Here is a 16,071-nt window from a genome sequence, read left to right as displayed (position 1 = left end):
AACCACTGCAACGCGAACGTTTGCTCGCAGTTCCGCCGTCCACCATCGTCTCCTCGGGGGGCGCTGTCGGCATATTTGACTTCTCTTCCGCGCGCCACTTCCGCTGTTGGCCAGTGAGCCAAAATGCGAGCGTTCTTGTCAAACGCTCTTGCTGCTAAATGAGTTAGCGGGACCGTTTCGCGGAGATTTGGGATTACATTGAGCAATTTCACAAGAGTTCCCATAAACGAACGTCGTCATGGAAACCCCCACGCCGCCGGAAGGTGGGAAATCACGACGCGGTTGTGGTTTGTCTGACATCCATTGAGTTGGTGGCTAGCACGTATGCTAACCGCGCTAGCATCCCCCGGCGCTCTGCTGAGCATTTCGGCTAACGTGATTCTAACCTGGTTCTCGTTCAAATCGTTTATTGTGCTTAGTTTAACTGGAAAACTTTGACAGGTGATAGTTTATTGGTTACATTTGGTGTTATTTTAGAGCAGAATCTTTCAGAAACGCGTCCTGGTGTCATTCAGAGCAAATGGATCTTAATGGTGTGAATTCTGAACAGCATCCACGACTCAATTGGCATTTTCCAATGTTACCTAACCCTAACAAATTCTGGCCCGATTCAAACCGTTGTATTCTCCGCAATTTCAAATATTCCATCAAAAATATTCTCAAAAAAGCAATGGAAAATTTTGACGCATTCAACTCATCGTTGCATGAAACTGTTGAGATCACTCACGGCATCTTTTATTGTCCCTCATTTTTCAACAGTTCACCTTTTCTACAAGAACATTCCCAAATCTTTGCAGCTCTCTTGCATATTTAGCCCGCCGTCACATTTCTCAACTGATTTCAAATATCCCCATCTCAAAACTGTTCAACAATTTCAGAACATCTCGGAGACCCCCCCCCCCCCCCCACCCCTTATTTGCAGAATCTTCACATTTTTCAATAATCCACAATTTCCATGATAAGATTCACAAATCAAAATGAATATTTTACCATTTCACCACCTCCTTTCAACTTTGTCAACAGATTCAAACCATTCCAACTTTAATTTGTTAATTTTACGCAGGGCATTTGCGTTTTCAATACTTGTTGTAGTTGCTATATATTCACGTTTCAACTGTTAACATTTAAACAATTGTCATTATATTAGTACTGTAATTGACACATTTTCAAGTCTGACATTGAACATTTCTCCCCTTTGAATTCTCAGTATTTCCGTCTCGCGTCAGCGCCTCAGTAATTTTCCAGGTCCTAAAAAAATCTTGATACACGTTTGTTTGTCGCAGATCAAGAGCTTCGCAACGTGATCGACAAGCTGGCCCAGTTCGTGGCCCGGAATGGTCCCGAGTTCGAGAAGATGACCATGGACAAGCAGAAGGACAACCCCAAGTTCTCCTTCCTGTTCGGTGGCGACTACTTCAGCTACTACAAGTGCAAGCTGGCTCTGGCGCAGCAGCAGCGTATGTACTTCCACGGCGGCCGTCCTATGTTCTAAATGCACATTTTGCTCACGCGGGACGCGCGGGAACGTCGGCCACCTTCGCTCACTCGTGTGACATGATTGTGGACGTGCGGGGCTTGCATTAAAATGTGCTTCTTCTCCACTTAGATCCCTCTACCCACGATGGGGAGGAGTGTAAATCTGAAGGTATTTATTTGGAAGCAAAGCTGCCAGATCCATTCAGAGTTTCAGCTCATGACTTGTGCTTGGCGACGCTTTGGTTTGTTTTTAGTTGCTGCTTTTGTCATCTTGGTATGTTTTATCACGTGCTGTCAGATTGAAAGGGGACATGCAGTAAGCGCCTGTTTACCGTGGACCCGACCGCAATAGGTGAAAGTTTGTGATCTAGAGATTCCACACATATATACACATATATATATATATATATATATATATATATATATATATTAGTTTTACGTTAAGACAATCAGAGCGTCAACACATACAGAGCATACAACAAATCAGTATTTTAAATCAACATCTGCTAGCTTATTGCTAACACATAATTTGAAATGTCATAGGCGGGCTAAGAGAAGTTAGCATTGATATTACGTCAATTATAAACTGTCAAACAGCTGCTACGTTAACACAAATGGAGCAGCAGCACGCACAAACACCACATAAAAGAATATTGACAGGCTTATAGTCTCCCCGCTCTGTGGCAACAACAAATACTACCAGTAGGGGACCTTCTCTGCCTCTTGTGGCTTGTTCTTAATGACACTGCAACAAAAGCACCTTATAAGGCAACTTGGTTGGTTGTTTAATTTCACACTTGATGGGTGGGCACGAGGCACGCCAGACACAAACAACTATTTGCATCCAAATCACAGTTAAAAAATGCGAAATTTCCAGAAAATGTCCCTTTTGATATTGTTAAAACACGCAAAATACATATTTCTCTGTCAAGTGAAGTTGGCGGGACGGGTTTGGCATAGTGGTCGTCATGGCAACCGGAGGGCATTGTTGAGCGTCTGCATGCGTGCGTCCACATCGGTTGCGTTGCGATTGCTGGCACATGTTCTCATTTGTATCGTATTCTGTTTGATGATATTATTTTTTAGGGGGGCAGGATACGCCGATGCATGATGACGTCGTGGTTTTTGCAGTGTTGTGCCGAATGTTGTGGCCCTTGAGCTTTTTTATTATTATTTGTCACGGACGTATCCATGTTTTAAGAGCCTTATTTCCGATTGTTCCGGGACGTTACTTGCGCGTCGCCGGCCGGCGTCGTGTGGACTCCTCGTACCGTATGCGCATAAGCGTCGCTTTTCAGGCACACCCAAAAACGGCGCGTTTGTCGCCCCGTCAGCATTGCATTGTCATTTTCAACACTAAATGATAGACCAATCATTTATGAAAATCACCACATGGCCACACGGGGACCGACCGATGTTGTCGGGTTGTGAAAAAATGTGAAATGAGCAAATGTGGGCATAGGAGGTTTGGGCCCGACGCCCGCCATACGCAGGCTTTCATCGCGGGAGGGGAGGCTCGTGATCGGCTGTGTTCCAAGTGGGCTTGATTGGCACTTCAAAATATCAACTGTGGAAATATTAGTCAGGACGGAGCGTTGGCGTGCAAAGAATCTCGGAGTATGGCGGGCCCCCGATGCAGAGAAACGAGCGGTCATCCCCAAAAATGCAGCATTTGAAGAACATGGCGTCGTCGGCTCCTTATTGGTAAAATGGGATTTTCCAAATGGAGACCTCCTTCAAAAATGACATTTCACCCTTAAATCTACTGTCAAAGCGTTTAAAAATCACCAATGGTCCAGTTGTGTTTGTTGCTTCGCGAAATACCGTGAGCGTTACCCCCTGTATCGCAACAATTATTGTACCGTGAGATTACTACCGTGATAAAGCCGAAACGAGAGAGATACATAACGTTACATCCCGAATTACCGCTGAATAAAATACCGATATGAAATTGAATCCATATCGTCCTGGACTTGTGCTGGCATTTCACGAGGGAGCGCCCTTAAATTTGGCACAAGCGGATTTAAAATGTTCACATTGGGTGACCGCCGCTGCGTCTGACTGTCATGGCCGCACGTTGCCATCTCCCGGCCACCATTTTGGGTGAACATGCGTGCGCGCTCAAGCTGGGTGGACTTCCCGTGTGTGCAGAACTCTACAACCCGGGCGCCTTGGACGTGCTGGACATCCCGCCGCCGCCTGTGCCCATGATGGCGCCACCGGCCTCCGCCGCCGCCGCCTCCGGCACCACGCCCGCCATGGATGACGTCATCCAGCAGAGTCTGTGGAACCTGCAGCACCAGGAGCAACATCTGCACACGCTCAGACAGGTACACACCTCCAATAGACCATAAATAATCTTCTCAACCTCAATCTCTAATGCAGCACATTTGCATTCTATTTAATGGCGCTAATGTAACATGCAGGAAGTCCTCGATTTATGACGTTTTGACTTTACGACCCCCGTGCCTCGTCCGCCATTTTGCCCCAGCACCATACGGTTTCTGCTTAGCTAGCGCATAGCGCTTGTCTGTGTTTGTGACTTACGCGGAAATTCATGTTACTTCGCCAGCGTAGGAACGGAACTCGTTCGTAAATCGAGGACTTCCTGTATTTACATTATATTTATTCAGCAACATGACGAGATTTCCCCGAAAATGACAATCTGTCAAAATGCAAAGTCTGGTTGGAACGGCCACTTCAACGGAGTACAACGCAACACGCATTTTGAAAATCCGAGGATGGGTTCAGGAGAAATTTGGCTTTTTGGGGGACCGCATTTGTGTGATGTTGCCGATTGAAAAGCTGCTAAAAAAAAATAGCCTTAGATTAGAGTCAAACAATTATAATGTCATCATTTCTCTGCACATCTCTACGAAAATTCAGACACGAATGTAAATGGTATGGGGGGCTGATCCAATCTTCGAGATTGGAAATCGGTCCGATGTCAACAAAAAAAATGAGGATCGCATCGCATCAGACTGGATCCAAATCTTAGATTTGACCACTCCGATACACCTCCGATGTACCATATTTGCTTCATATTTTTTGGATGTGCTGCCGATTGACATTTACATCATATTTATGCACCTCTAATGTTGCATATTTACACGACATTCAAAACCATACCGCCAATTTACTACATTCACATCATATTTAATATTTATACGCTGAATGCGCCGTATCACATACTTAATGTCTATAAAACTCTCATATTAATATATGTAACTTTGTCTAGCTGGAATGTAGCATATTTACAGCATTGTGTTTGTAGCATATTCCCGTAACGTTACACATGTTAACGTGCGCGCGTAGGAACAAGTGAGCGCAGCCATCGCGGCGGCGGCAGAGGAGCAGATCCAGAAGTTGATCGCGGAAACTCATCTGGACGTCGCCGAGATGGACAGCCTGCTGCAGCCCATCATTGACACGTGCACCAAAGACGCCATTTCGGTAAGCGGCTGTCGGCCACGCCCGCGCCAGCTAGCCGCGCCAACTCGAGCCGGCCGCCGGAGAAATGCGCTGAACGATGTTTTCCGCGTGCGTGCGGCAGGCGGGAAAGAACTGGATGTTCAACAACGCCAAGACGCCGCAGCACTGCGAGCTGATGACGTCGCACCTTCGCAACCGCATCGCTGCTGAGGGAGCGCATTTTGAGCTCCGCCTACATCTCATCTACCTGACCAATGACGTGCTACATCACTGGTAGGCGATGAACAAATTGTGATGTCATCGCAATACTGCCGCCTAGCGGGCAGAGGGCCGGGCCGTCCCACGTGTGAATATTCTCAATTTGTGAGTGTGACTGTGTTGCGTTTGTCTGAACAAATAATCCGCAAATGCTCATTTGTTGGTGTCCCGGTACTTTTGTCCAAACTTCACTTTTGACTGCTGTAAAACATGAAGTCATGACTTGTCACGCAGTCGCACAACATAATGTAACCTTTTCTCTATTATGCTAGCATGTAGCGTGTTGTAACGTAAAGGACTGTCGTGTGATGTGCTGTCGCGTCTCTTGGAGTAGCGTGACTCGCATATCGCGTGTTGCGATGTCACGCGATATGCTTTAGCGTGACATCGTGTCATTGAATGTATAGCGTGTAGCGAGTGACGTGCGACGTGTCGTCTTTGCAGCCAGCGCAAGCAGCAGAAGGATTTGTTGGCGGCGCTGCAGAAGGTTGTGGTTCCAATCTACTGCACCAGCTTCTTGGCTGTGGAGGAGGAGAAGCAGCAGAAGATCACCAGGGTGAAGGCTCTTGTTTTCTTTGGGCTACCCGCTGATGGTTACTTTGTGGAAAACTAGCCAACTCAATTCTTGACTTTTTTTGGGTCCTCCTGTTCCTCAGCTGTTGCAGCTGTGGGAGAAGAACGGCTACTTCGATGAGGAGACCATTCAGCAACTCCAGAATCCAGCTCTCGGTCTGGGCCAGTACCAGGTGTGAACCGCAGAATTTGACCGATATGGCCTGAAAATAAAATGTACGATTTATATTCCCAAAAATAGTTAGAAGCGATTTTAACTGATGCCCCACCCCCCGAGATTGTCTTGATTTCTCTTGATACCAAGCAAGCTTTAAACCTTTTTTTTTTTTTCCGCAGCATCGACTTCCACAGAAATAGCAGAAAAATAATTCTTCGTAGACCTTGGAAAAAAAGTTTGATGCTTGGAAGCATATACCTTGGCTGAGTGTCCGCCAGGCTTCAAAACAACGGCAAAATCATTCAGCTAGCGGCGCAGCAATGAATCGATTAATCAGCTGTTAATCTATTGGCCTCTCATGGGTAAACATTATCCAGTTTCTGTTGTTCTCCATGAAAGCAGATGGATTATCTTTGTTGTTTTTCAAAATAAGACATTTGCAAACTTCTGCTTTTCCTTCAAAACTATGATCAACAGCAATGTTTGGCTGATAGATGTTACGAACCAAACCGGGAACTAAATCCTAATCAATTTATGTTTGTCAATTTGAAATAATGTCCTGTTTTTGAATAAAGGGGATAGAAATAAAAAATATATATATATATATTTTCCAATTCATCAAATAATCGAAAAATAATCCACAGGTTAATCGTTTATCAGAATAATTATTAGTTGCAGCCCTAATTCTGATCTTGCACAAAACAATGTGGAAGTGGTTGCGCTTTTTGTTGTCTGTTTCCGAGCATTAATTAAAGTTGCGTTGAAAAAAAACTAAAAAATAGTTGTTCGATGGGTCGGTAAGCGACTAAGTTGTCAACACGGATTGTGCTTTTGTAAACTAGCTCCTGTGTTCGCAGCCATGTTAGTGCACGCCGTGCACATCAGCAGAGAGGCGCTTTGAGCTACAGAAGCTGCGGAAAAAATCGATAAAAGTAACTAACAAAAATACAAGAATCCATTCAGCCGCGTCTTCGAGCGTTAGCACGGTGCCCTCTGATGTCCGTGACCTCGCATTGACCCCCGCTCGTGGCGCGCGTCTCCCGTAGGCCTCGCTGATCACCGAGTACGCCGGCGTGGTCCAGCCCATCCAGCTGGCCTTCCAGCAGCAGATCCAAGTCCTCAAGAGCCAGCACGAAGACTTTGTGGCCAGCCTCCAGCAGCAGCCCGCCACCCAGCTGCCGCCGCCGGCCGCTGACGCGGAGAAGCCCATGACCACGCAAGCAGGTGACGCCTTCGCCGTCGTCACGTCATCGCGTCGCTGTGCGTATCCAACACGCGACGATGGCATCATGTCATGTTGTACGCTACTCACCAAAAGTTTGGCATATTTGCACAGGTGCAACAATTCATCGATTAACTGACAACTCATTGATTATGAAATTAATCCACAACTATTTTGATAATGATTGCTTAGAAATTGTTTAAATCCTCCGAAGTATTCTCCGATTTCTTTAGTCCTCCGTGAAATCAGCCTGATTATCTTTGCATTTCATGAAATAAGACGTTTGCTAACATCTGCTTTTATTTTGGAAAATAGTGCTCAACATTGTTGCCGAGTTATCGACCAAACCAGCCACTGAATCATAACAAATTCCAAATTTTGAAATAATATCCTGTATTTTAATAAAGGATGGAAATTAAAAAGTTTAGTAGTATTATTATTTTTTTAAATGTTCGCATTTTTGTTTTATGTCTTTTTTTCTTCTTTTTAAAAAATCTTTCAGCCCAAGATATTTGGCTTTCGGGTAAAATTTCAGGATGAATCTAAAATGCACCAAAGCTTAATATGACTGCGTAACCTTTTAAATCTGTGTGTGTGTGTGTGTGTTTGCACGTGCGTGTACCTGTTCGCGAATGTGTGTGTGCGTACTTGTCCCTGTGTGTTTTGTACTTATTTATTCTTGTGCATTTGTGGTTAGCCCATTAAACGCCACATTAACTACATTTCTTTCAAGTCAAAGTACACTGTGTCTGTGTCCCTCGCCATCGCCAGCAAACAATAACAAATTGCCGTTCGCACGCTAAGGTAGCAGCACTGTGAGTCATCCCGCGCGCACGCAGACACGCTAAGCAGACGTCAAGCGACACCTGCAGAAACAAGTCGGTCTGCTGTCAGTGTATCCTCAAATGACTCGCAGACTCGAATACGTGTCAACTCGCACTGCGCACAAACGGAATTTCAGGATGCGCCTTCAATGCGCTATAACCCTCACAAGCGAATTTCAAATTCGACCTTGTGAAAACTGTTGAATGCACGTCCAGTTGTTCATAAGGTGGACTATTTCGTAAATAGTCCCCTCAAAATCCGTTTGTAGCGATTAGGGAGTACGGAACGAGTGGATGACTCTGCGTTTGGAACGATTCACTCAATTCCATGTTCCCAAATCACTATCTAGATTTTTATATAGTCAACTATATAGTTACATGTGCATTCAAAAGTTTAGGGAAGGTTACATTCACAAAAAAAATGTAACGGCAAAATAAGGACTTATATACTGCTTCAGCAAAAGTTTTATAAGGTATAGAAAAATAGTTCAGGAATTAGTAACTTCAAATTGATCGTTGAATTTAAATGTAATAAATGTAACTCCAAATTCCAATGTAACATGTGACATCATGACATTTTGTATAACAGTCACATGCTGTGTGGTGTCGTCATTCTTTCAAGTGATGTCACGATATTGTACATCATGTCACATGCGATTCCACGTCACGTGATGTTATTTCACTTGTGATGCCATGATCTCATCTCGCATGTGTTGTCACGTGACATTGTGTATACATGTGATGTCATGACATTTCAAATGCGATGTCACGTTTTCTTCATTTTACATGCGATGTCGTGACACGTATGATGTTGTGTAACGATGTCGCGCTGGTGTTCGCTGCAGCCGAGGCGAAGCCCCCAATGTCGGGTCCTCCGCCGGGCGAGTTTGACGAAGCGCCGTCGCGATCCCAGGACCCCAGCAACCCCGGCGGACCCTCCGACCTCCCCCCCAAGCCCGCGTGGTACGACTCCCAGCACATGGGCCCGTGGAACCCCAACCAACCGGTAAAAAGCCCCATCAACAGTCCTCAACCGGATCAGGGTCCCGGTGGTCCCGGCAGTCCTCCTCCCCCCCCCCCCCCTTAACCTCCTTTGTCCTTTTTGTCCCCCTTCAGCCTCCTTTCGACCCGAACCAGCCGCCCCCGCCGTGTCCGCCCTGGAACAGCCACGAGGGGATGTGGAACGACCAGAGGGAGCCGGGCAACTGGAGCGGGGGTCCGCCCAGAGACGGGGGGCCCTGGAGCGGTCCCGATCCGGGTCCTCCTTCTTGGAACTCGTACGACCAGCAGCCTCCGTGGGGGAACCAGCCCGAGCAGCCGCCCTGGGGCCAGAGGGAGCCGCCCTTTCCGCCCCGCATGCAGGCATGTGACGGACAGCTTCTTGCTTCTTCTTTCATTTACGCTAAACTTTAATCGGATTGTTTTTTTAAATCTTTGTATTTTATACAGAGGCCACCCCACTTCAGAGGCCCCTTTCCCCCCCACCAGCAGCAGCCGCCGCCCTTCAACCAGCCCCCGCCGCCGCACTCTTTCGGACGCTTCCCGTCGCGCTTCATGCAGGACGACTTCCCTCCGCGACACCACTACGACCGGTCGCCCTACACGCCTCACCGCTTCGACTACTCTCAGGGAGACTTCCCCAGGGGTGAGTGAGACATGCTGTAAACACATTGAAACGTATTAAAGCACATTTTTTAAGTCCACGAGCTTAATGCTAACATAAAAGGTAAAATGACATTGGCCGGCTAATAGAAATTAGCGTTGCTTTTTCCGGCAATTACAAACCTTCACGCAACTGCTGCTTTACTCACACGGCGCAGCAACAACACCTCTTCTCTCTCGCTAACGTCTCATTGGTTTGTCACCAGACATGCCGGGTCCGCCGCCGCCCCCTCCCCACCACTCCAACCAGAGGCTCCCCCCCTCCGGCATGGGGGGCGACCATCCTCCGTGGGGGGGATCCCAGCACCCAGACTACGGGCCTCCGCCCCCCCACGGGTTCAACGGCCATTCGCCGCACGTGCGCCACCGGCAGCCCCCGGTTCCCGTCCAGGACGACCCCAGCCTGGTGCCCAACGTTCCCTACTTCGACCTTCCTGCCGGCCTCATGGCGCCGCTGGTCAAAGTGAGTCAAGGAAGTCACGGAACCAGAACCGCAGTGGAGACCAGATGAAAACAATCACGCCTGAATGATCTTTAGGGTTTCTAAAGTTCCAGTTTTCTTGTGAAGTTAAGAATTTTGGAAATACTGTATTCCACGAAGCGAACGTTGCAGTTGGAATTAACGGGGAGGTTAATAAGGCATCACATTGAAGAATCAATACAAACATTTAGTTTTGTCATAAGCAGAACGTCCATGTAACATACACATAGGGTAATACAGCACCTTAATTGCGCCATTGTTTTCCCCGCTTCACTTGAGCGGCGGCGTATCTAAGGCTTGCTCACATTTTGGCTTGCAGCACAAAGCCCAAATATCGACCAAGTAACGGCTCGTAACTCGAAAATCCCGTAAATGGTGGCACTCTTAGGGCCAGGCCACCACTGCACTTGCATGAGATCTGGTTGTTTTAGTCAGGATTATGTTCAAATATATTTTCCCCAACTATATTTAAGTTCCCTATTCAAAGCCAAACTTCAGTTATAGAAATAAGTAAATTCCCATGGAAAGTTTCCAACTGAATATTTTGCAACCCTGCCGACCTGGTTCTCTGCTCAGCTGGAGGACTACGACTATAAACCTCTGGATCCAAAAGACATCCGCCTGCCACCCCCCATGCCCCCGAGCGAACGCCTGCTGGCCGCCGTGGAAGCCTTCTACAGCCCCCCCTCCCACGACCGGCCCCGCAACAGGTACGCACGTCCGCGCTGTCGTCTTCTTGAGAAGGTTCCGGACGCGCAGTGAAATGTGTGTCCTGTGTGGTCTACCAGCGAAGGATGGGAACAGAACGGCCTGTACGAGTTCTTCCGGGCCAAGATGAGAGCGCGCAGAAAAAAAGGTCAAGAGAAGCGCAACAGGTGCGTTTGCCACGTGAGACGTTTGTTTCGGAAATGCCCGAGGGCAGTACATGTTGGAGAGGAGAGAGGATTAGCAAAGGAAAATAGCAACATCAACCTGCTAATTGATTCTTTGGGGTTTTAAAAAGGTGGCAAAAAAAAGCAAACAAAAGATAATAGCTGGATCAACACCTTCTGGTTCTTAGTGTAGAAGGGAGACAGAAGAGACGACAAACAGCATCAACAACACCTGCGCGTGTCGTCGATAAACAGACGACTCAATAAGACACGGACGGACAAGACGATCTGATGTGGAACAGGCGGAGAGGAAAGGAAACAAAGCAAGAACAAAATACAAAAAAAAATGGCAATAACATTGTTGGTATGTAGTTTGAGCGATGGCAGACCAAGTGAAGAGAGAATAGCAGGGACGACACTAGTTCCTGATTTGAAGTGGGGACACGTGGAGAGAAAGGAGACAACAAACAGCAATAACAAAAGACAAAACTAGCAATAAGAACGTCTGGGATGTGTTTTTACAGGGGAGATAGAGAGAACAAAAATCAGAAGAGAGCAAGAAAACGAGTTGCGTTTGACTTGATGTTTTGTGGTCGGTGCTCAGCGTTCGTGTGAGCAGTCGTTCCAGGAGTCGCTCGGGCAGCCGGGGCAGATCCTCCTCGCCGTCCAGTTCTCGCTCCTCCAAGTCCAGGTCCAGGTCCAGGTCCAGGTCTCGCTCCTCACGCTCCCGAAGCCGCTCACGATCCTACTCGCGCTCCAGGTCTGAGTGCCCCCGTGCTACGTGGTAGCTGCTACATGCAACGTGCTAACTGTAAGTGTGTTTTGGGCGCCCGTAGGTCCAGGAGTGGATCCAGGTCGTCGCGGAGTCGCTCTCGCTCCAGGTCGCGTTCACGCTCGCCCACCAGGAGGCGCCGAGGACATAAATCACGCAGCTCCTCACCACCGTGAGTACACGCTGACTCCTAACTTCATTAGCAACACATTAACTTATGGTAACGTTATTAATAACACGCACAGTAACTTTATTAGTAACATCGAGACTAGTATAGTGACTATTAGTAATACATTGTATTGTAACTTTATTAGGAACATAGTAACTTTATTCATAATACATTGCATACTAACTCATTATATTACTAACAAATTGTATAATATTAGTAACACATTCTAACTCGTTCTAACATAGTAACCTTTTAGTAACCCATTGTAGAGCAACTTTATTAGTAACAGTCATTTATTAGTAACACGTACAGTAAATTAATTATTTAGTGGTGGTAACATCATTTTCTAACTGATTGCAACATAGTAATGTTGCTATTAATACATTGTACAATAACTTTATTAGTGGCAAAAGAGTAACTAGTACAGAAAGCCAATGTATTGTAACTTGAATTGTATGTCACTTGTAAGCCACTGTAGAGTTACTACTAGTAACATAACTTGTGTAGTAAGACATTGTACACCAACTTCTGTGGTTACTTGTATCACATTGTATGGTAACTTCATTGGTAACAGAAAAAGAAATTGTAAAATAACTATTATCTCGTTTTAACGACTTGTGCAGCTCCACGTCGTCCGCCGGCGGCGCCGCCTCCTCCAAAGGCCCCCCCGACTCCCGCTTGGGCGAGGAGAACAAAGGACATCAGCTCCTCATGAAGATGGGTAAGATGTGTGTGTGTGTGTGTGTGTGTGTGTGTGTGTGCGGCTGTGCGGAGCCTGGCATCCACATATTTGTGTGTGTGTGTGTGTCCTAAGGCTGGAGTGGCTCTGGTGGTCTGGGTGCCAAGGAGCAGGGCATCCAGGACCCCATCAAAGGAGGCGACATCCGCGACAAGTGGGACCAGTACAAGGGCGTCGGCGTCTCCCTGGACGACCCCTACGAGAACTATCGCAGGAACAAGAGCTTCAACTTTGTGGCGCGCATGAAGGCGCGAGAGGAAGGTACAGACGCACACACTCCCTGCTCGCTATCCAGGGATAGAAAGTTCCCTGAAATGTCCACTGAAACGTTCGCAATCATTCACTCGTTTCCTCCTCCCTAATCACCATGCAGGGATTTGTAAATAGCGGCGCTTGATAGTGCCGCCCAAAATAGGAACCGATTGTATTGTTGATGGGGAGTGATTGTGAACAAGAGAAATCCAACAGTTGTCCCTTTCTTGCCTCAGTGAACCGAGAACCTCAGGAGGCTCCTCCCGCGGAATGATGTCATCAAAGAGCGCCACAGCCTCATCGCCGGTTTTTACCTTTCACCCTTTTTCAATTGTCAAACCACAAATATTGTGGAATGATGCATTGTCATGAATAACATATTTGTGTCTCCTACTACTACTACTACTAGTTTGATTCTTCTTTTTTTTTTTTCATAAAAAGTACAATATTGACTTTTATTTGTAACACAGAGTCATAGAGTGGTAGCAAGTGTGTAGACAAAAACAAAATAAACTCCACTCATGCTCGCAAATGGGTTTGTAGATTTTTCTTTTAGCAACTAAAATATAATTGTTTTATTTTGCACTACTGAAAAAGGTCAATGTCTCAGGCACTGTCAATCACAAAAAATGAATTCTATATTTTCTAATAAGTCAAGTTTATTTATATAGCCCTTCATCATAAAGATGGCATCAGAGTCCATTTTAAACCATTTTAAATGGAAATACTGATAAGGCACACTTATGAACCTCAACTTTTACACAGATCAGGACAGCAAATGTATTTTATTATGGGCACGTCTGATCTGTTATGGCGTCTTCTCTGCTCAAATGCAGTAACGGAAAGAGCCACGGGTGGCAGTCTGGCTGAAGAAATGAAGCTTTGTTGACATGGCAACGCCTGCAAACAATTCCACGTACCTAAAAGACTACAAACAATATTTTTGAAAACGTAAATGTTTTAAAAAAAAAGTCACAATGTAACGTGTGTCATTAAACTTTCAAGATAGTTTGTGGCCTCTGTGAGTTGATTCTAACTTTTAAATTGAGGCACCTGTCAATCAATCGATGAGCCATAATGCTAAATGCAGAACTGCAGTCCTCCCTCGCCGTATCGCGCTTTACTCGCATTAACTTTGGTTCCCAGCATGCATTGCGCCATTCTATGCTAAAATGTTGCTGTGGTAAGAACGTTAATCGTTTTTGTTTAAGGGTGCTTATGTTACCAGACATTCATTGAATGTGTCTTAGTTAACCGTTGGGTTACATTTATGTTGCACTCGTTTGCATGAAACTCTGACTGTGAATTGTGTGCAATTTAGTAACCTTCCGGTCAGTTCCGTTGTATACAACACTAAGCTGAGCTAAGCGTCACCTGGTGTCTTACCAAATAAATAAGCTGCTATTGTGCTCTTCCTGGCAGCTAACCCGACAAAGCCTCCTTCGCCGAACTTCTACTTCTGAAACAATCGTGGCGCTGACAATGTCTCTTTACCAAACTAGGAACGTAGGCTTGCCTTTAAATTTGTTGAACTGCTTCCTATTCTTGAGTATATTCCTGATGGAGAAGACTTCGCAATGTCTGCCATCTAGTGATGATTGAATGGTGCCATTACAACTTAAAACTGATCAGGTATAGTAAAGGAAACATTTAAAGAATTTGGGGGATTAATCAAGGGGCCGCTCAAGAGCGGGGCATGTGGCCCACGGGCCGGCAGTTGCCCATCCCTGCTCTTCTCGCTATTCACTACGCAAGGATTCTTATATAGTGGACCTTGATGCGTCACCTTTTGTGTATTTTTCTGTTTGGGGTACTTTTGGGGTATTTTCCCCATGTTAGACATTGACTGCCTCAATTGAGGAGTTAGCGCGTGGTGGACAAGAAACAAGAAGCTCCTCGTCAAAACCAGAGCAACCAAACGCAGCTTTCAATTAGCGGTGCTCGCCATCTTGCAAAAGCCTCATCTGACGGCACCTTGTCCACACCACACCAGACCCTAACCCGAGGGGGGTTGCCGGTCTTGCCAGTAGTCCTTAAATAGCCCGGAGGCCGGGGATCATCACACGGAGACGAGCCATTAGCTGCTGCAAGGCTGCTATTACTGCATGATCACATGTGGCCCGAGGCAAGACCCCTGAGGTACACACACACTTCTTATTACAGGGAGCGCGTGTATGGTGGGGTCTCAGTGTTTCTGGCTTCTATTAAATGGAACCACATTGTCCTTGAACTTTTATGCGGCACAACAATACTGATGTACTAACACACGCATGCACGTGCAGTCTGAAGTGCACTCATACTGAATCTCACATTTTTGCGTCTCGAGACAAAAAACTGGCCAAAAGACGGCTCGTAAATCAAGGCACTGATATGAGGAGGGACGGTCAAATAGTAATGAGCCCAATTTAAGTCAACCTACTAATGATTGAAATTTTTTTTCAGAAACGTTCACGGTTTGTGTACTTGTTTGAAGGTTAAGCAACAAAAGTTTTGTTTAAGCTTGGCCTCTTCCTGTCAGCCACTTTGGAAATGACGTCATTGTTTGACGACCATCAGAAGCGGAACTGCAATTGCATTTCTTGCTTTGGAAGTCGAAGCACGAGTAAACGTTTTCAAAAGGTTGCAAAACTGTGTATGGCGTTAGGGTTATGGCGCATGATGATGACGTCATCAACTGTGACTCTCCAATCTTCTCTGATGAGTGCCTTGAGCCTACTTTGAGTGATCTCCAACTCGAAGCAGGCCCTCGTTCTTGACCTTTAATCCTGGACACCCACTTTTTGACCGTGACGCAGCCTGTTGCATCTTCCCCATGCGCAATTTGCAACCTTTTGAAAAAGTTTTGTGGCAGTTCCCCTTCCGAGGCAACAAATTCAATCGCAGCTCGGCTTCTGATGGGCACCCAACAATGATGTCATTTGCAAAATGGCTGACAGGAAGAGGATAGGATTAAGCAAAACTTTTTTTTTTTTTTTTTTTTAAACTAGACCTTCAAACAAGTATTTAAACTACAAATTGTGAAAATTTAAAAAATCAACTATTGGGCTCATTACTTTTTGACAGCCCTGTTGATGTATGAATTAAAGTTTTGTAGGATTTTGCCATGTTATTACCGTAGATAATTAATTGTTGATTGCGAACTCCAATTCCAATGAAGTTGTGTTAAACATAAATAAAAACAG

General features: G+C 46.0%; 1 protein-coding gene across 2 annotated transcripts; it reads left to right on the top strand.

The window, feature by feature from the left end:
* Positions 1-111: 111 nt before the first annotated feature.
* cherp (calcium homeostasis endoplasmic reticulum protein) lies at positions 112-13,898 on the top strand. Of its 2 annotated transcripts, XM_061780047.1 has the most exons (20): positions 112-263; positions 1,284-1,457; positions 1,607-1,645; positions 3,628-3,806; positions 4,792-4,929; positions 5,030-5,181; positions 5,611-5,722; positions 5,823-5,912; positions 6,943-7,120; positions 8,788-8,948; positions 9,059-9,304; positions 9,392-9,587; positions 9,811-10,067; positions 10,662-10,795; positions 10,874-10,960; positions 11,562-11,717; positions 11,794-11,901; positions 12,522-12,619; positions 12,713-12,898; positions 13,126-13,898. In XM_061780047.1, the coding sequence occupies exons 1-20, from the start codon at positions 239-241 to the stop codon at positions 13,161-13,163; spliced, it is 2,754 nt and encodes a 917-aa protein (XP_061636031.1). In that variant the 5' UTR covers positions 112-238; the 3' UTR covers positions 13,164-13,898. The 2 variants fall into 2 exon arrangements, with proteins under 2 accessions (XP_061636031.1, XP_061636032.1); XM_061780048.1 differs by lacking the exon at positions 1,607-1,645.
* The last annotated feature ends 2,173 nt before the right edge of the window (positions 13,899-16,071 follow it).

The sequence above is a fragment of the Phyllopteryx taeniolatus genome, chromosome 7 (assembly GCF_024500385.1).
Source record: "Phyllopteryx taeniolatus isolate TA_2022b chromosome 7, UOR_Ptae_1.2, whole genome shotgun sequence".
In the NCBI taxonomy this organism is placed as follows: domain Eukaryota; kingdom Metazoa; phylum Chordata; class Actinopteri; order Syngnathiformes; family Syngnathidae; genus Phyllopteryx; species Phyllopteryx taeniolatus.
This window is presented reverse-complemented; position numbering and strand designations above follow the sequence as displayed.